At 46.5% G+C, this 19,557-nt stretch overlaps 1 protein-coding gene across 2 annotated transcripts in view; it reads left to right on the forward strand.

The window, feature by feature from the left end:
- Positions 1–3,960, forward strand: part of DDX59 (DEAD-box helicase 59) — a 17,561-nt gene extending 13,601 nt beyond the window's left edge. For both annotated transcript variants that reach the window (XM_040263233.1, XM_040263234.1), the window contains exon 8: positions 3,449–3,960. In XM_040263233.1, coding sequence (XP_040119167.1) covers positions 3,449–3,712 — 264 coding nt within the window. In that variant the 3' untranslated portion in view covers positions 3,713–3,960. The remainder of the gene's footprint in view (positions 1–3,448) is intronic.
- The last annotated feature ends 15,597 nt before the right edge of the window (positions 3,961–19,557 follow it).

Here is a 19,557-nt window from a genome sequence, read left to right on the forward strand (position 1 = left end):
CTCCTCTCTAGCTGCGGTGAGCGGGGGCTCCTCTCTAGCTGCGGTGAACGGGGGCTCCTCTCTAGTTGTGGGGAGCGGGGACTGCTCCCGGTGCAGCCTGCAGGCTCCTTGTTGCAGTGGCTTATCTCGTTGCGGAGCCCAGGCTCAGAGCACAGACAGTCTCATAGCTGGGGCGCAGGGGCTTAGCTGCCCCGTGGTGTACAGAGTCTCCTCGGAGCAGGGATCGAACCCACATCTCCTGCAGCGGCAGCAGATTCTTTACCACCAAACCACCAGGGCAGACCCTACTCGGGAGTTTTCTCATGCAAGGCATTGTCGATATAGTCGTGAGTTGTTTTTTTTTTTAAAAAGCAAAACATAAAACTGCATGTATTTTTGCTTTTGAAATATATCTATTTAAGGACTTCCCTGGTGGTTTAGTAATTAAGACTCCACGCTTCCACTGCAGGGGACTCCAGTTTGACCCCTGCGTGGTTTGGGGAACTAAGATCCCACATGCTTTACGGTGCGGCCAAAAGGTAAAAAAAATTAGATAAATAAATGTATATAAACTAAATATGTCTTTTTCAGAAGAACTCTGGGATGCCTGGAATGCATTAAAAATGAGTTGGGGGCTCCCCTGGTGGCTCAGTGGTTACGAGTCTGCCTGCTGATGCAAGAGACGCGGGTTTGCTCCCTGGTGTGGGGAGGTCCCACATGCCTTGGAGCAGCAAAGCCCACGCGCCAGAGCTATTGAGCCTGTGCTCTGGAGTCCGGGAGCTGCAGCTTCTGAGCCCTGGCGCCCTAGAGCCTGTGCTTCACAGCAGGAGAAACCGTTGCAACTAGAGCAGCCCCCGCTCGCCACGCCTAGAGAAAAGCCTGTGCAGCGGTGGAATAAACAGATGAAACTTTTAAAAAATTAGTTGGAAAAAACAACCTAAAATGTTTGTTAGAAAAATTTAAGTGGTTAGCTTTTGGTTTAGTTTTATTTTCTTTGTATTTTTTGTTTTCTTCAATGAGCGTATTAAATGGCCTTTATAAGGAGAAAAAGAGGGCTTTATTTAAAAGGTTGTTTTAAGTTGCTACATCTGGCCAAAACAAGGTTGATCTGTTGAAGTGTTTGTGTTTCAGGAATCGTGTCTTCCGTCGCCTGTCCGTGTCCCTGTTTGCTCTAGACCTTCCCCTCTCGAGGGTGTCCCCTCCCTTTGCTCGAGAGATAAGCGCCTCTCCTCTTTTCCGGCAGGAACAATGCCTCTCTCAGCGCTGGGTTACCTCGCTGGCTGCTGCCTGCTCCCTTCCCGGCGCCACTTGCAGCCTCTTGGAGCACAGTCTTTGGCTGCCGTTCTTACAGCCACCTCTGAGTGTCGCGTTTTTCGGGCTCACCCACTGAAACGCCCATAGCGCCTTCACTGCGCCGCCGCTCTATTCCCCAAAGACTTATCATCTGGCCGTCTGCCCTCCCTCCCTCTCTGTTTTCTCCACACCACCTCGTTTCCCTGTGCCTCAGAGACTTGGTTATGCCACAGGGCTGACTGTTCAAGTGACTGAAGCTCATTTCTTTCCAGACTTTCAGTTTGATAATTTTGGATGGAAATCTGTCTGGAATGTTAAAATACTCAAGAAGCTTCTTAAACGAAGTGTGCTGGATGTAACTACGTACTCAGCTCTCCCTCGCCCAGGTCAGCCCTGTGGCTGGCAGTTTACCATGGGCACCGCTGTGATGGTGTGTGTGTGTCCGTGTGTGTGCGTGTGCGCTGTGGTGCTCTGTGTGTGTGTGTGGGGGGGCGCCACTGTGATGCTCTGTGTGTGTGTGTGTGTATGGGCACTGCTATGATACTGGTGTGTGTGTGTGTGTGTGTGCGTGCTCGCACACGCGTTTTCAGGCTCTTCTCCCTGGTAGGTTGTTAACACGGTGCTGAGTAGCGGCCCCTCTGCTGTACAGTGGGTCCTTGGTTTCCTGTTTTATGGGCCTTAGCGTGTATCTGTTAATCCCAATCTGCTCATTTATCCCTCATCCCACCCCCTTCCCCTTTAGTAACCACACGTTCCTTTTCTGTTAGTCTCTTTCTGTTCTGGACTTGGATTCATTTGCACCTTCTTTTTCGGTTCCACACATGAGTGACATCACACGGTGTTTGTCTTCATGTGGCCCTCCTCACGCGGTGCAGTCATTTCACGGTGTTTGTCTTCGTGTGGCCGTCCTCACGCGGTGCAGTCATTTCTGGTTGGGTCCATGCTGTTACAGATGCGTCGTTCCATCCTCTCTCGTGGCTGAGGCGCATTCCATGGGGCTTCCCCGCTGGCTCAGCGGCAGAGAACGCAGCTGCCAGTGCAGGAGACGCGGGTTCACTCCCTGGGTCGGGAGGGTCCCCTGGAGGAGGGCATGGACACCTGCTCCGGGGGTCTTGCCTGGAGACTCCCATGGACGGAGGGGCCTGGCGGGCTGTAGTCCGTGGGGTCGAAAAGAACTGGACGTGCCTGAGCGACGGAACAGCCACATGTGCACGTGCCACGTCTGCATCCAGGCACCCTTCCTTTGTTAGTGGATTAATCTTTGACATCTTGCCTTATCAGCACTCATCCTAGCTGGCTTCACTAAGTGTTAATATGTACTGAGTGCTGAGCCTAAGGCCAGGCACTGTTGTAAGCGCTTTAAAGGGTTTTCTTGTTGAATCTGGCTCGTTCTGTTTTCGTGGTTGCGTGGGAATGTATTACATGGGTGTCCTGTCATTTATCTAACAAATGCCTCACTGCTAGATGACCAGATGTTTCCAGTGTGGTGTTAAACGCCCAGGCACTCAGCTGTCGGGGCCTCTCCTGCAGATATATCTATAAGAGAAATTCCTAGTGGGAGGAACAATTGATTCATTTAAATAATCTGAATATACTTCATTTTCAATTAAGGAGCAGAAATTGACCAGGATTGTGTCTTTCCCTTTTGAAGAGTTTCTCAGTATATTTGGAGACATGTCAGTTTTGTTCCTTATCATAGGTCTCCACAAATTTGTGTGTATTTAATTCTGTCAAAATGAGAAATAACTTCATGCGAAAATGGATTTGCTTCGATCTCCGACTTCCAGGTATCCAAGTACTATGAAGAAGGTAGTCGTTTCACCCTTAGTTATAGTAGCTTTCGAAAAGTTTTTCCCATAACTCATTCGCAGTAAGAGACATCTTTGTGTCCTTTCCTCCTTCGTGTATGTACAAACGCACACACACTCACACGCTTGGCTGAAACACGAGTTTCGCAGGCAGTACTCTTACTGTTTTTATTTTCTATTGGGACTGTGCTAATGGCAGCCCCCTAAATTGATGTCACAGGTATATTGAGAGGACCCACTCAGCAGCTGCCATCTGGACAAATATTCATCGTAGTGAAGCCTCTTTAAATACTAGTCTTCAATTTCTTTCAAGAGATGTGAGGATTTCATGTAAGCATTTTGAAAATGTCCTTTGCATTTCATTTCAGATTGGAAGAGTGGGGCGATTAGGTCAACATGGAACAGCGATCACTTTCATCAATAACAACTCAAAAAGACTCTTCTGGGACATTGCAAAACGTGTGAAACCCACAGGGTCCCTTCTGCCCCCACAGCTGTTGAATTCCCCTTACCTGCACGATCAGAGAAGAAAGGAGCAGCAGAAAGACAGACAGACGCAGAGCGATCTGGTTACGGGGGCCAACCTTATGGACATTATCAGAAAGCACGATAGAAGCAATGCTCAGAAGTGACTTGTTACACCACCTTGAATCATTTTTATTGTGTATCGTCAGTGAAACTTCTGTACACTGTTACTGTGTGGGTTGATAAATGTGACATGTACATGAAACAAAAAATTAACATGATGTAAAAAGTTTTAATAATTAAGTTTATACAGCCATATTGTATTTATTTACCTTTTTAATTTTCCTAAATTAAAAAACAACATCAGAAAGTGAATTACTAAATAAAAATTTTTCTCTCTGGGAAAAAGTCCTTTTTTTTTTTTTTTCCAATCAGTATTGCTCCTAGCTATCGTCAGAAGCAGAAACCTGCATGGCCTGACTCAGATAGGGATTCTTCTGTTCCGTATCCACCGTGTGTGTGCATGTTGGCTCCTGGATTATTGTTGAATCAATGAATGTTAGGAAAAAGTAAATGACAAAAAAACGGAAAAACTGGTCAGCGCTCCTTAATAGAAATGTAAAATATCTGTTTTCTCTCTCAGTTTTCCTTTCGGCTGGGTAAACGTTTATTTAATGTGGGCTGCTTAGCAAAATGGCCTCCCCAGGTGGCACTGGTGGTAAAGAGCCCTCCCGCCAACGCAAGAGACACGGGCTTGATCCCTGGGTCGGGAAGAACCCCTGGAGGAGGAAACAGCAACCCGCTCCAGTGTTCTTGCCTGGAGAATCCATGGACAGAGGTCCATGGGGTCACAAAGAGGAGGACACGAGCGAAGGGACTTGGCAGGCATGCACGCTGATTGAAATGAGTTACGTGAATGCTGCTTTGCAAGGTATAGTTTTATGTTAATGCTATTTTGCTGGTTTAGTTGACTTATTTAAAAAATTGAAACATATATCAGTGTACTCCACACACATTCCCTGAGCTCACACTGTCTTCTGGATGCGTGTTCAGTGCTCAGGACACAGTGGCGTTGTCCCTGCCCTCAGTGGGCAGGCTGCATCATAAACCAGCCTTAGAGTCTGGGTGATTGAAGGAAGCTGAGGCGCGGCGGCCCTCCTCCGGGGCCGAGCTCTTCCACCTCTTGGTGGCACCCTCTTGAACACGAGGCCTCCAGGGCTGGCCCGTCTGGGGCCAGGCGTTCAGATCCCTCAGCTGATGATTTTAAACTCCGGAAGGAAGGATGGAGTTTTGCTCCCATCCATCAGCACTTCGTTGCTTTGAGAACTGTTAGTATCTGCATAGCTGGGTCAGTTAGACGGTGTGTTACGGAAAGGCTGGCGTTTAGGCTTTGTACCCTCTGCATCCTCCTGGGCGTGAGAGTGACAGGTAGAAAGCCTAGTGTCTGTCGCCTCCACCCAAGGCGAGCAGTGGGGCCACAGTCTCCCGAGTGTGCCGAACCCCTCAGGACGCCCCCTCGCCCTGGCCCTCTGTGTCTGCCCACTGAAGGGAGCAGGCACAGCCGCTCTCCAGGCCCCGCGCAGGGGGCAGTGAGCACGAGTGTGCACACCTACGAGGCCACGTCCACACGTCGACAATGATCGCAAAGGAAGGACAGCTTTTCACGAGGCTCAGACTTGACAGATGGAAGCAGTGTGGTCAGAAAAGCAAGACAGCTTTGCAAACCTTGTCTGCAGGAGACCATCCTGAAGCAAAACAGTCCTGCTGGGCCGCTCCACCGCCTCACTGGACAGCCTAGCAAGTGGGCGTGTGGCTTCTGCCCCCGCCGCAGGTCCCCCGACCCCGTGTCTCTGTCAGCGTCTCTGTTAAGCCTCTCAGGTTCAGCTTCCATATTGGGGCTCGTGGACCCCCTTTTTTGAAGGCAGCATGTGGAGGATACAGTGGAGAGGAGCCCTGATTCACAGGCTCTGCATGGGGACGGGAGCTCAGTGCTGTGCAGAGCTCGGGGGCAGGGGGCTGAGGAGGGGGCGGACGGAGGGACCGGCCGCCTCCCGCCCCCACACCACCTCTGATCCTCCTTCAGTTCGCCGGATTCTCAGCCTCTCACTCCTGGAGATCTCAGCTTCCCCCTCCTCGCACCTTGCTCCCTCCTGCTGGGGCGGCGGCTGCAGGCAGTCCTTCTAGACCATTGTTTTCGACGGTCCAGGGGTGCTTGTAATTTTTCCTAATTAAAGATGTTATTTTTCTTAAAAGGCTACCATCTCTCATTTCATGGAAGAAAGAAGATGAACTATAGAGGAAGGAAGGACGTACTCTCTGAATGGGAGCCAGCGCCCCCCAAGAAGGGACAGATGGCAGCCTTACCCCGCAGAGCCCTGTGTTCAAACTTTAAATCATAGACGTTTGTAACGAATTATTATACAGCTTGAAATTTTAATGAGGGGATGACTGGTCATATGTGGTCTCAGATGTTTGTTTTGCCCTTCTGCTAACTGTGATCTATGACCGGGACACCTAATCCACTTTTCAGTTGCTTTATTGCCGGATGGGAAGCAAGCACCTCTTGTGTTTAGACACCTGAGTGAAATCTAAGTGTCTTTCAGGCACTGCAGTATGCAGTGCCGTTTAATAAGGTTCTTTCAATGCCATTGTATTCATTCTTCTAATACCAAGCATATTTTTAAATCAAAATTTTTTTCTAGTAATAGACCAAGTACATTTTTAAAATCAGAATTTCTGTCCCCCCAAACCCAAGCTTGTATGTGTGTGTGTGGTTTTCATAATATCTTTATGAAGAACATCACCACATACTTAAACTATGACTCACACTGATGAATTTAATGAATCTAACTGGGCTGCATGAACCGTCGTATTTTCCGATCAAACAGTACTGTTCTCTGTCGTCAGGCTGAATATTATCCAGGTTGTGCCCCTCTGTGTGATTCATATCAACAGCCCTTATTGCCTGGTTGTATCTTCTGCTCCCCACGAACAGCACAAAGGTGGCCCCATGAACTGGGCAGGTGTGAAACCGGAGGTGGCGGGACATTCGAGGTGACTCTGCTGGCAGCCGCAGGTAAGCTGACTCCGCAGAGATGAGCCTCTTGTGTTCTCTCCCAGGTGCATGCAGAGTGACCCCAGAGGCTCTGGGGCCCCCGCCAGTGACAGTTACGGAAGCACACTCTCTTGTTACGCTGTGGGTGTGGGGACCTATTTTATCGGCACGTGTGCTGTTTGTTATTGGACAGAATTACCAATGAAGTCAGGATAAGGCAAATGTTTACTTCTTGAGTGTTGACAGTAGTTTATAAAATGTTTGCAAACAATGATTTTAGGTGGCATGTAGCTTTCTGAAAAATTTGCATATCCTTTTTCATACTTTGTCTCAGAAAGATGAAAACTTGGCAAAGCCTTTTGCAAATATTTTTTCCATTAGAGAAAATGAATTACTAACTCTGATCTTGAGCTTTACTCAGCTGTGAGATGAGAAGTTTTGCTTTAAATTTCCCTGAGGTCTTACCAAAGCTATGTATTCTATGCTTCCTGCTTTTATATCACCCCTTGCCTGGAATATACTTCAGAATCCTGAGGGCGGGGGAGTCTGGAGGAAATTCGATTGGCCAGGGGTTGATCATTAGGAAGCCTGGTGCTGGGGACACAGAAGTTCCCTGTGGCTTGGTCTGTATTTCATGAGTTTGAAATACTGTATTCTATAATAAAGCTATGTGAGTCCGTAAAACCTCCGATCCTGCCCTTCGATCTCTGCTGTAGTTGCCTTTGTTGTTCAGTTGCCCTGTTGTGTCCAACTCTTGGGGACAGTTCTGTGCTGTAGTTATAGATCTGTAATTCTCCACTGAGTCTTGGCTCAAATTTGACTTGTCTAGAGCCAAACTGGGGCTTCCCAGGTGGTGCTCGTGGTAAAGAACCCACCTGTCAGTGCAAAGATTCGGGTTTGATCCCTGGGTCAGGAAGATCCCCTGGAGGAGGAAATGGCAATCCACTCCAGCATTTTTGCCTAGAGAATCCCATGGACAGAGGAGCCTAGCGGGCTACAGTCCATGGGGTCACACAGAGTCGGACACAACGGAAGCGATTTAGCACACACAGGGCCACACTGACAACCTTCCTTATGAAATCCCCGTTCCAGTTTGCCTGTCGCCTGTGCTGTGAGGGCTTCCTGTGCTCCAGGTCCAGGGAGAGTCGTCCAGACAGAACAGACCTGTGGCTGCCTAGGGGAGTTTGGGATCAGCCACTGATGCTGGGAGGGATTGGGGGCAGGAGGAGAAGGGGACGACCGAGGATGAGATGGCTGGATGGCGTCACGGACTTGATGGGCGTGAATCTGAGTGTACTCCGGGAGATGGTGATGGACAGGGAGGCCTGGCGTGCTGCGATTCATGGGGTCGCAAAGAGTTGGACACGACTGAGCGACTGAACTGAACTGAACTGAGAGAGAGTGGATAACCAAGGTCCTCCTGCACAGCACAGGGAACTATATTCAATGTCCTGTGATAAAGCATAAAGGGAAAAAGTGTATGCATATGTATTCTGTACGTATGCAAAAGATTGTACACATATGCATAACTGAGGCACTTCGCAGCACAGCAGTAATTCACACAGCATTGTAAGTCAGCTATACTTCAATTTAAAAAAATCAGGGAGTTGTCATCAGCTCCTTTCTCTCTCTAGTCTCTGAAACAGCTCAGTCACCAAGTCCTTCTATTTTTTCATTCTAAATGTTCAGATTCACATGCTGCCTGGAAGTCGGGGGAAGCCATCACCTCAAGTCCAAATCTAGCCGCTTCTGAGCCGGATGACCTCATTCTAGGAACCCTGTCACTCTGGAGCTGTCCAGTCGGGAGCAGGAGGAGATTTTCAGAGCATAACTGCACGGCTTCCCTGAGGCTTCCTCGCGCAGGAACCCCAGCTCCCTGCTGACAGCAGATCTGAGCCCTCCTGGCCTGGCTGGGATCCCTGCTCCAACTGAGTCCATGGGGCAGTGGTCACCACACTGCCCCCCGCTGCTGTGAGACGAGACGTGCCTTGTAGCATCCGGGGACGCGGCTCAGCCCCCGGACCTGCACCCGGCCGTCGGGAACCTGTGCATCGCAGGTGGTGCTGTCACCTAGAGGAGGGCCAAGAGTCTGCTAATGGAAGGTCAGTTTCATTAGGGAAGGAAAGCTTCACATATGGGTTTTTTTTTTTCCTGTGTTCATGCCTAGTGATATTTACTTTGGAATCACAGAGGATGATAAGTGCTTGGAATTGGGAAATAATGACAAAGTGATTCTGAAGCCAGGCAGCATCTTAGAGCTGACAAAGCTGCTGCCGTGTGAGTTAGGCAACTGAGTGCATTTAATTAAAAGCGGTGCTTTGCGAAGGAAATTACGATGTCTGTAAACAATTGTCAGGGTTTTTAAGACGTTTCCCACAGAGTAAATTATGACTTTTACAAATGCAAAAATATAAAGGAGGCAGAAAATTCCTAACTGAAAATAACGCTTTACATAAATGCACGACCGAGGATGAGATGGCTGGATGGCACTCGATGCACGTGGGTTTGGGTGAACTCCGGGACTTGGTGATGGACAGGGAGGCCTGGCGTGCTGCAATTCGTGGGGTCGCAAAGAGTCGGACAGGACTGAGCAACTGAACTGTACTCAACTGACGTGAAAAAAGAGAAAGTATGTTTGGAAGAAGAGTAGTAAGGCAGACGTGCAGCCTATAAGGAGAGAGCTGCACGGTTTCCACCATGTGCCCTTTTAAAATAATGCACAAACTGGGAGAGGAATCCTACAAACACGTATCCATGTGTGACTGATGACTTTGCTGCGTGGCAAAAAGTAGCACAACACTGTAAATCAGCTATACTCCCAAAATAAAAAGTGTAAAAAAGAAATACAAACTACTAGATACAAAATTAAAAAATCTATTAATACAAGGAAGTAATGTTCTAGCTTATGGAATATAGCCAGTATTTTATAATAGCTTTACATAGAGCATAATCTGTAAAATACTGAGTCACTATGTTGTACACGTCAAACTAACATAATACAGTAGATTAACTATATCGAATTTAAAAATAGTGTTCAAAAAATAAAATAATGCAGACTTCATACTTAGTTGTGGATAAATGATGACTAAATTTCCTTGCAATTCTGTGAGATTTGGGGGTGGAGGGGAGTGTGGAGTTAGTGTGTTTGTAAGGTTGGGGACGCCAGGAGCCGGTAAGGTGGAGCCCAGGATGCAGGCATCAGCCCAGGGCCCCAGATCCGCAGGGATCAAAGCTGCTCTGCTGGGGGTGGGGGTGACGGAGGCCCCTGCGGGGAGCAGGGGTGGGGCGCAGAGAAAGGGAAGCCCCCTCACTGCCTGTCTTATTTCTCGGGGGAAAACCTCTCCCCTCCTGGAAGGGGAAGCAGAAAGGAGAGTTGCAGGGCGGAGGGTGACAGCAGGAATGGAAGCCTGGCGTTGAGAGAATGCTGGTCTGTCCGTGTGGCCTCCACCTCCCCTCCCCGCACCTCCAGGGAGCAGGGTGGGGGGCAGCCAGGAGCACCGCCCTCAGCCGCGCCCACCACCCTGCGGGCGGGCCTGTGCCATCCTGATGACCCCGCCCTGGCACCTGTCACACAGAGGGCTCCCTGAGCCCAGCGTGTCCTCGTGTCCTCGGGGAGGAAGGTGAGGAAGAAGTATCAGCTGCCACGTTCCAGGAAAGGGCCGGGCAACTAAAGACGCCGCTAGCTCAGGGAGACGGCAGAAACCAGGCTCATGGGGCTCAGTCTCAGCGCCGGAAGGTCAGGCGTTGGAGCAGAACCCTTAATACATTCAAGTGGAGCTTTAACAGGGAGCCCGCCCAGCTTGGTGAGGAAGGAGCCGGGGGCAAGTTCATAACATCACCCAGAGTCTAGCTGCCCACAGGGCTTCCCTCCAGGCCAGAGGGGTCCTGGGTCCTCAAGGTACCGTTGCCTCTCAGGTCTCATTTAGAATCCGGGGTGTGACGCTGGGCTTGCAGCTACTCAGAAACGGAGTCTTACGTTACAGAGCAGCAGAAGAAATGAGCGGGGCTTAGCCTGCAGCTCTGAACCTGGTGTAGTATTTCTCAAAGGCATTCCACCCTCTTCCCCAGCCGGGCACAGAGAGAATCTCTCCCCTTTGGCTCGACGCGTGTCGTGAGTTTCGAAGAGGGGCCCCCGCGATTCCTCCCATGGGTTTCTTCCCTCTTTTGCTGACTCGGTTCTTCTTTCTGCTGTGTAATTTTGCAGCAGAGTTCCTAAATTAAGTGCAGGGAGAAAGCCAGGGATTTGAACCGAGAAAAATCACAAGGAATGAATTTTGAAATTCGCATTGATTGAGCAGAGTCAGGTACATATGAGCTGCAAGCAGGCTACAACTTCGTGAAATCAGAAACAGCCTCAAACTGCAGACCTGCCATCGGCAGGACCAGTTAAAGCCCAGACACATGAGGAGAGAGGCCTTGAAGTGTGCGGCCAGAGCTCGGAGCTGCAGGACTGCGCCCCCTTCGTCCAGCTGGGTGCCGTTAGCCCGTGACTCATTCCCAACCCGCATCGTAAGGCCCTGCTTTCTCATCTCTGCCTGCAGTGAGAGGGGGTGCTTCTGCCCCGCCCCGTCCAATACGGTGGCTCTTGGGTGCTGAGGGTGTGGCCGGTTCTGTAAGTGCGGGACGCGCACTTGGATGTCTGAGAACATAGAATCTCTCACTAATCATTTCGATATTGTCTGTCAACGGATAAATGGGTAAAGAAGCCCATGAGGTATATATATGTACACATACAATGGAATATTGCTCAGCCATCAAAAAGAATGAAATTCTGCCATTTGCAGCATAGCTGGCCTTGGAAGGCACTGCTAAGTCAGACAGGAAAAGACGAACGCCACATGGTGTCACTGACACGTAGAATCTAAAAAGGACAACCAAATAGCGAATATAACAAAAAGGAAACAGACCCGCAGATACAGAGAACAAACCAATGGTTACCAGTAGAGGGAGGGAGGGTGGGGGGCGGGTCATAACAGGGGTAGGGGATTAAGAGGTCAAACAACTAGGCATAAAATAAATAAGCTACAAGGATGGATTACACACGGGGGATGTAACCAATATTTTATAAATGGAGTGTGGTCTTTAAGAAGTGTGAATCGCTATGTTGTGAATCACACTGAGTGTACAATTACGTTGTACACAATTCTATAATATTGAATCACCTATACCTTAGAGTTTTAGGTTAATTATGTATTGAAATGGCATTTCTGATATGTTGGGTTAAATAAAATATATTCTTCAAAAGAATTACCCTTTTCTTTCCTTTTTCTTACTGTGGCTGCTCTGAGATTTAAATTTCTTTGGGCCATGCCCCGTGGCATGCGGAGTCTTAGCTCCCCGACCACGGGTCGAAGGCAGGACATCTGTATTAGGAGCACAGTGTCCTAACCTCTGGACAGCAGGCACGTCTCTGCTTTACGATTCACAATTCTCATTATACTGGACAGCCCTGCTTTCAACATTCACACAGTGGAACCGATTTCTAGGCCTGCAGACTTCATTCCCCTTGTTAAATTCAGGAGACGGAGAAAACTGATCAGTCAGAAGTTTGTTTTCGCTTTCTTTTCTCAGGAAGATAAAGTCAGAGTGCTCAGGCCTGATATTGTTGTCATCTGGAGCGCATGTTTGGGGCCAGTGAATGGTGGTGATTTAATTAATAATATTGGAGACACGCAGCTGGGAGAAATAAAGGACAGTGGAGAAGACTAGTTCTTTGGGCATTGTTTCATATCATTTCATATGAATTAAACCCATAAAGTGCACACAAACCCCATCACGGCGTGGGGGAACACTGTCATCACAGAGAACAGAGAATACCACCCTTATTCATCCCCGCGCTGCCAGAACTGAGAAACATTAATCCAAACAGACACTACACTCTCTGTTGCATCCGGACCACTGGATCTGAAAAAGAAACGCAGAACTCTTTCTGATGGCGGATTTCTTTTTTTCCTGCCCTGAGTGAGTCAGAGAACAGACTGTGGTCTAAGAGAAAAGAAAAAATTAAGCCTTCTGCAAATGAGCAAAGGCCTGTGGACGGGTGTGGAATTATTCATGAAGGTGCAAGGCTGGTGAGCACGCCCTTCTCCCACTGCAAGGCTGTGATGGATAATTCTTGCTTTCCAGGTGGCCTCTCATTTGGCAGCTGCCCTCTGAAAGCCACAAGTAAGGCAAGCAGTCACTTGGGACAATCTTTTTTATGCTGTTTTTTAAGTGAGAAGACTGATTAATGTGAACACACAAACTAACTTTGTATCAGTTTAGACAATTCTGTATCCTCAATTTACCAGTGACTGCTATGTGAGTGTAAACTACTTGGGGCTTAAGATGGAGAGCTGAATGATTTATACAAATTCAACATTCTTACTGAGACCATGTCTTTAAACTTGTTGAAAGTGACGTGACACCAAACTCTTTCATTCCCCACTTTAGAAAAACAGCTCCAATTCCACTTGGAAGCGTCAGCAGCCTTTTTAACAAGATGTCAGAAATGACCTTGGGCCATGTTGGCAAGCCACCGTGGGGAGAAGACACCTGATCGAAGGTCAAGCTCAGCCTTTTTTTTAAAAAAAAAGAACAGAAACATTCTTCGTAAGTGAGTCCCAGAGCTCCCTTTATGTAGAATCAGGTTACCCCGTAGGCTTTGGGGTTGCCAACGGTTCTAAATCTTACTAATCTTCTCTGGAATGAAACCAGCAAACCATTCAAAGAGAAAAGAGTGTCTGGAACATTGACTAATCCCTGAGTCCTTTTCTTTTTCTATTAAAAAAAGGATTACTTGCTTAATGTAATTGTTTCTTTTTAAAAATCCTGGCAGTGTTGCTAAATGTATTTCGCTGATGTCGCTGAGTAGATAATAAAGATTTCATCAGCCGCATCCAAACACAAGCCTGTGATGTGCCTGCTTCTAAGACTCTCGTTCTAATGTGTATCACAATTTAGAGAGAAAATACAAAATATGACAGATTTAAAACCACCCTTGAAAGTGAAAGTGAAGTCGCTCAGTCGTGTCCGACTCTTTGCGACCCCGTGGACTGTAGCCCACCAGGCTCCTCCATCCATGGGATTCAAACCACCCTTAAGTTTGTTTGACTCCTGTGCTTATCACAGTGTCACAGAAATGTGGGACTCAGAAAGAATCTTTGTAAAAACAGCAGTTCAGGGGAGCCCTGCAGGGCACCGGGGAGGAAGCCCCATTCCCTGAGTTCTGAACTTGGCTCTGTGACTTAAATAGGCCAATACTACCAGGCAGATCATCTGACTGCCTGGAAACTCAGTTTCCTCATGTGCAAAACAGCAGTAATGTGACCATAGCACCACCCTTATAGTGTTGCGGAGATTAAATGAGATAACGGACACAACTTACATAAGGAAGGGACTTAGGAACTGCTGGCTTATTGGATAATTTAGGGACCTCAATGGCACCCCACTCCAGTACTCTTGCCTGGAAAATCCCATGGACGGAGGAGCCTGGAAGGCTGCAGTCAGTGGGGTCGAGAAGAGTCGGACACAACTGAGCAACTTCACTTTCACTTTTCAGTTTCATGCATTGGAGAAGGAAATGGCAACCCACTCCAGTGTTCTTGCCTGGAGAATCCCAGGGACGGGGGAGCCTGGTGGGCTGCCTTCTCTGGGGTCACACAGAGTCGGACACGACTGAAGTGACTTAGCAGCAGCAGCTGGTGGCTCAGACGGTAAAGAATCTGTCTGCAACACAGGAGACCTGGGTTCAATCCCTGGCTTGGGAAAGTTCCCTTGAGAAGGGGACGGCTACCCACTCCAGTACTCTTGCCTGGAGAATTCCATGGACAGAGGAACCTGGAGGGCCACAATCCATGGCGTCGCAGAGTCTGACATGACTGAGCAACTTTCACTCTCACTGGATAATTTAATCCAGAAATTGGATTCAGAGGTGAGGAAACTATACAGGGAGGCCTGCCTCGGGTCCCTCCACTGAGTGGTGATGGAGCTCAGCTCTGATCACTTTTCCTCCACTGCTATTCTGGGCATTAAAATTAATTCCCATAGTCCTGTTGCACTTTTTCCTTTTTTTATCATGGAGCCTAAAATGCAACCAAATACAAACAACTGTGGGTGTTGTTTTTCCTTTTTTTGTACAGCCAGATAACATACCCTTTTTTTAATAATTTAAAAATTATGAATTTGGATAAATTGAGATAGATTTATGTGCTATGACCATTGATTAGCATGAGTTAATCAGTTTTCTTTATCTTAACATAATAGAAGTCTTTGAATGTGCTCGGTTTACTTCTGAACACTTTCTACACGTTTTCTTTTGGTTTGTCTCCCTCTGGTGGATTAAAGAAGTTCAGTTCAGTCTCTCAGTCACGTCTGACTGCAACCCCATGGACTGCAGCAGGCCAGGCCTCGCTGTCCGTCACCACCTCCTGGAGTTTGCTCAAATTCATGTCTATTGCATCGGTGATGCCATCCAACCATCTCATCCTCTGTCGTCCCCTTCTCCTCCTGCCTTCAATCTTTCCCAGAATCAGGGTCTTTTCCAATGTCGGTTCTTCACATCTGGCCAAAGTATTGGAGTTTCAGCTTCAGCATCAGTCCTTCCAATGAATATTCAGGACTAATCTCCTTTAGGATGGGCTAGTTGGATTTTCTTGTAGTCCAAGGGACTCTCAAGAGTCTTCTCCAACACCACAGTTCAAAAGCATCAATTCTTCTGCGCTCAGCTTTCTTCACAGTCCAACTCTCACATCGACACGTGACCACTGAAAAAACCATAGCTTTAACTATGACCTTTGTTGGCAAAGTAATGTCTCTGCTTTTTAATATGCTGTCTAGGTTGGTCATAGCTTTTCTTCCAAGGAATAAGCGTCTTTTAATTTCATGGCTGCAGTCACCATGTGCAGTGATTTTGGAGCCTAGAAAAATAAAGTCAGCCACTGTTTCCACTGTTTCCCCATCTATTTCCCATGAAGTGATGGGACTAGATGCCATGATTTAAGTTTTCTGAATGTTGAGTTTTAAGCCAACTTTTTCACTCTCCTCTTTCACTTTCATCAAGAGGCTCTTTAGCTCTTCTTTGCTTTCTGTCATAAGTGTGGTGTCGTCTACATATCTGAGGTTATTGATATTTCTCCCAGCAATCTTGATTCCAGCTTGTGCTTCTTCCAGGCCAGCGTTTCTCATGATGTACTCTGCATATAAGTTGAATAAGTAGGGTGACAAGATACAGCCTTGATGTACTCCTTTCCCTATTTGGAACCAGTCTGTTGTTCCACGTCCAGTTCTAACTGTTGCTTCTTGACCTGCATACAGATTTCTCAGGAGGCAGGTCAGGTCATCTGGTACTGCCATTTTTTTAAGAATTTTTAAAGAATTTTCCAGTCTGTTGTGATCCATGCTGTCAAAGGCTTTGGTGTCATCAATAAAGCAAAATGCATCAGTTAAAATTTACAGTCATGTGCCATCTGTTTCTAATAATTTCTCTTACATGGTCTGGTTTGGTTTTTCTAGTTATTATTGATATCTCCTTTTACAGGCCAAGAAGCCAAGGGATAGAGAGGTAAAGTGATCCAAGTGGCAAGCAGATTGTATGACTTTAGATTCCTGGAGGAGCTATTATTTTAATGAGTCAAAGCTGAAGACAGGTTTGAACTACAGAGCCTTTTAACCAGCAGCTGTGTCATAGTGAGGAAATATTCCGTCTGCCTGAACCGGGGGGAGGGGGCAGTGCTCTGAGGCCACATGTATGGATGTTGGAGGAGATGACGTGTCCCCAAAGTCTAGACTAGAGGCCCCAGGGCTTGAGATGAAGTTCGGTGCCTGCGGGCTGCTCACCCTTGAGCCTGTGTGGTCACATCTGCATTTCTAGACTCCTTTTTAATTTTAGTTCAATATTATTTTTTTTAAATGAAGTATAGTTGATTTACAACACCATGTTAGTTTCAGGTGTATAGATTCCTTTTTCTTGTCTTCCATCAAAAAGCATAGAAGATCCGAAGTTCTAAAAAATGTTAATCATATTAGAGCAAAATGGAGATTAGTTCTGCTTCCACTTGGAGATGGTTTTTCATTGCTCTCTCCTGAGTTTTAATAGAGTCCAGTGAGTCCAGCACAGAAGAATGAGCTATGTCATCTTGTGGTTTTTTCTAGGGATTAAGTCATAATCCTTAACCTTCGTAAAGTAAAATGTGTCAGCATTGTAGCAGACAGCCTGTGCATGCGTGATCGCAGTTCGTCAGCACTGGCCAGGGCTTTGCAGCATTTTGGAGGATGTTTTTAGGCAATGCAATTTAGTAGCTTACATTTGTAGAGCATAATCCTGTACCCAGCTCCACACTAAGTACTTTGCGTGCATAATCTAATTTAATCCTCACGTGACTCTCTAAGGTAGGTGGTATTTGCATCTGCAATTCCCAGATGCAGAAGCGGAGGTCCCCAGAAGTGACTTTCCCTGCAGGAGAGCTGTGGGCAGGATCTGAAGAGAGGAGCACCATCTCCGTGTAATAAATAAAAGACCGAAATCCCTCTTGCATAACCTGGAGCTGGCTCAGAGGGGGCCCTTGATTCTGTTGAGGACTGTTCCCATAGTTGGAATTAAATGAGGAGCTTCCTGCAGAGCGAGAAGGAGAAGAGGGAAGTGTGTCCAGGAAGCGTGTCCTGTGAAGGTGCTTCATGCCAGGCACAGGGGGCCCAGGGGGACACAGGCAAAGCCCTGCTCCATCTTGTGCTCACAGTCTGGGGCGGAAGCAGGTCCTCAGGCCATGCACTGTCTGCTAGTTAATTTGTCATTGTAACTTTAATGACTTTAATTGTTGTAATATAATTTATTATTTTTCCCCCTTATTTTTAATAATTTAATGCATGTTTTCATGGTAAGCCACGGAGGGTTTTTCTGTTTGGGGCCCACAAACTGTTTGGTTTCTACTGAAACATTTTCTAAGAATAAATTTTTGTAACCAGGGCAAAGAATATGAATCTCTTATGTTTCCTTCTATAAATGACCATATTGCTTTCTAGAGGGGTCTGGTATTTACTCAACAAGTATTTATTAAGCTTCTTTTACATGTCAGACCTTACACTAAGCGGTAGGGATAGAAGTGAGTGGCTGTACACACAAAAATAATTCAGATAAAAATAAACTGTAAAACCCAGCCATTAAATGCAACTGTAAAAAAAAAAATTTAGGAAAAAGTTTTAAAATTTCAGTACCAGTGATTTTTGCATCAGAATTAAAAGTGCACATTTCTAGCGACAGAAATTGGTAAGCTGCTTGAGAGGAGGGTCCACACCCACTCACTCCTACCCCTACTGCTTAGTCTAAGGTCTGACATGTAAAAGAAGCTTAATAAATATTTGTTGAGTAAATAGTGAAAGAAGAGAGTGAAAAAGTTGGCTTAAAGCTCAACATTCAGAAAACTAAGATCATGGGATCCGGTCCTGTCACTTCATGGCAAATAGATGGGTAAACAGTGGAAACAGTGGCTGACATTATTTTGGGGGGCTCCAAAATCACTGCAGGTGGTGATTGCATCCATGAAATTAAAAGATGCTTACTCCTTGGAAGGAAAGTTGTGACCAACCTAGACAGCATATTAAAAAGCGGAGACATTACATAGTCAACAAAGGTCCGTCTAGTCAAGGCTATGGTTTTTCCAGTGGTCATGTATGGATGTGAGAGTTGGACTATAAGGAAACCTGAGCACCGAAGAATTGATGCTTTTGAACTGTGGTGTTGGAGAAGAGTCTTGAGAGTCCCTTGGACTGCAAGGAGATCCAACCAGTCCATTCTAAAGGGGATCAGTCCTGGGTGTTCATTGGAAGGACTGATGCTGAAGCTGAAACTCCAGTACTTTGGCCAGATGTGAAGAACAGACTCACTGGAAAAGACCCCGATGCTGGGAAAGATTGAAGGCAGGAGGAGAAGGGGATGACAGAGGATGAGATTGTTGGATGGCATCACCGACTCAATGGACATGAGTTTGAGCAAGCTCCGGGATTTGGCAATGGACAGGGAGGCCTGGCATGCTGCGATTCATGGGGTCACAAAGAGTTGGACACGACTGAGCGACTGAACTGAACTGAACTATCCATTTCTACTTATAAACTTCTTTTACTTGTAATATTGAAAGGTATCTTTATATCTTCTGTCATACTTAATGTATTTTTCTAGTTTACATTTTATTTTCATTATTTTGAACTATGTATGAGTTTAGAATTTTTATGTGTTTGTGTTTGTCAGTATTCTCCTTTGCCATTTCTTCTTTTGCTCTCTAGACTTGATTATTTTGCCATAGACCTGATAAATACTACATTCTTTTTTTCTGATGGTTGCTCTATAGCTTAATTTCAATAAATTTTAGAATGATTTTTACAGGGAGTTTTAGAATGAGCATTTTATTATACATTCAATTTTTCTATGCATTCAGAGTCCCTTCTAATTTCTCTTTCTGTCCCACTGAATCCAATTTGTTTACCTGCACTTTTTGCTATTTAAAAGTTAGTTTAAAATATCTTTTCAACTGCAGTTCGTCTCATTCATCTGGTTAGTTTTCAGCAAGTCTACTTATTTTTTCGTGTTTCAAAACATTAGTAGGCTATTTCTAGAAACTGAGTTATATCTCACGAGGTGGGCTTGTAATTCTAGTTGCACCGCCAGCTAGTTGTCTAATTTTTCACAATTTAATTGTAAACCTCAGCCCCTCATTGGTAAACTGGGGGATCATGTTAATATTTACCTGGTAAGGTATTCAGGATTAAATGAAAAACTTCCATCTAAGACATTCAGCGCACTTCCCATCACTAGGCTTTGCACCCGAAATCCTAGAAAACCGTGAATGGCTGTGGCAAGGCTCTTGAGAGTCCCTTGGACTGCAAGGAGATCCAACCAGTCCATTCTAAAGGAGATCAGTCCTGGTTGTTCTTTGGAAGGACTGATGCTAAAGCTGAAACTCCAATACTTTGTGGCCACCTCATGCG

This window comes from Oryx dammah, unplaced genomic scaffold (genome assembly GCF_014754425.2).
Source record: "Oryx dammah isolate SB20612 unplaced genomic scaffold, SCBI_Odam_1.1 HiC_scaffold_21, whole genome shotgun sequence".
In the NCBI taxonomy this organism is placed as follows: Eukaryota; Metazoa; Chordata; class Mammalia; order Artiodactyla; family Bovidae; genus Oryx; species Oryx dammah.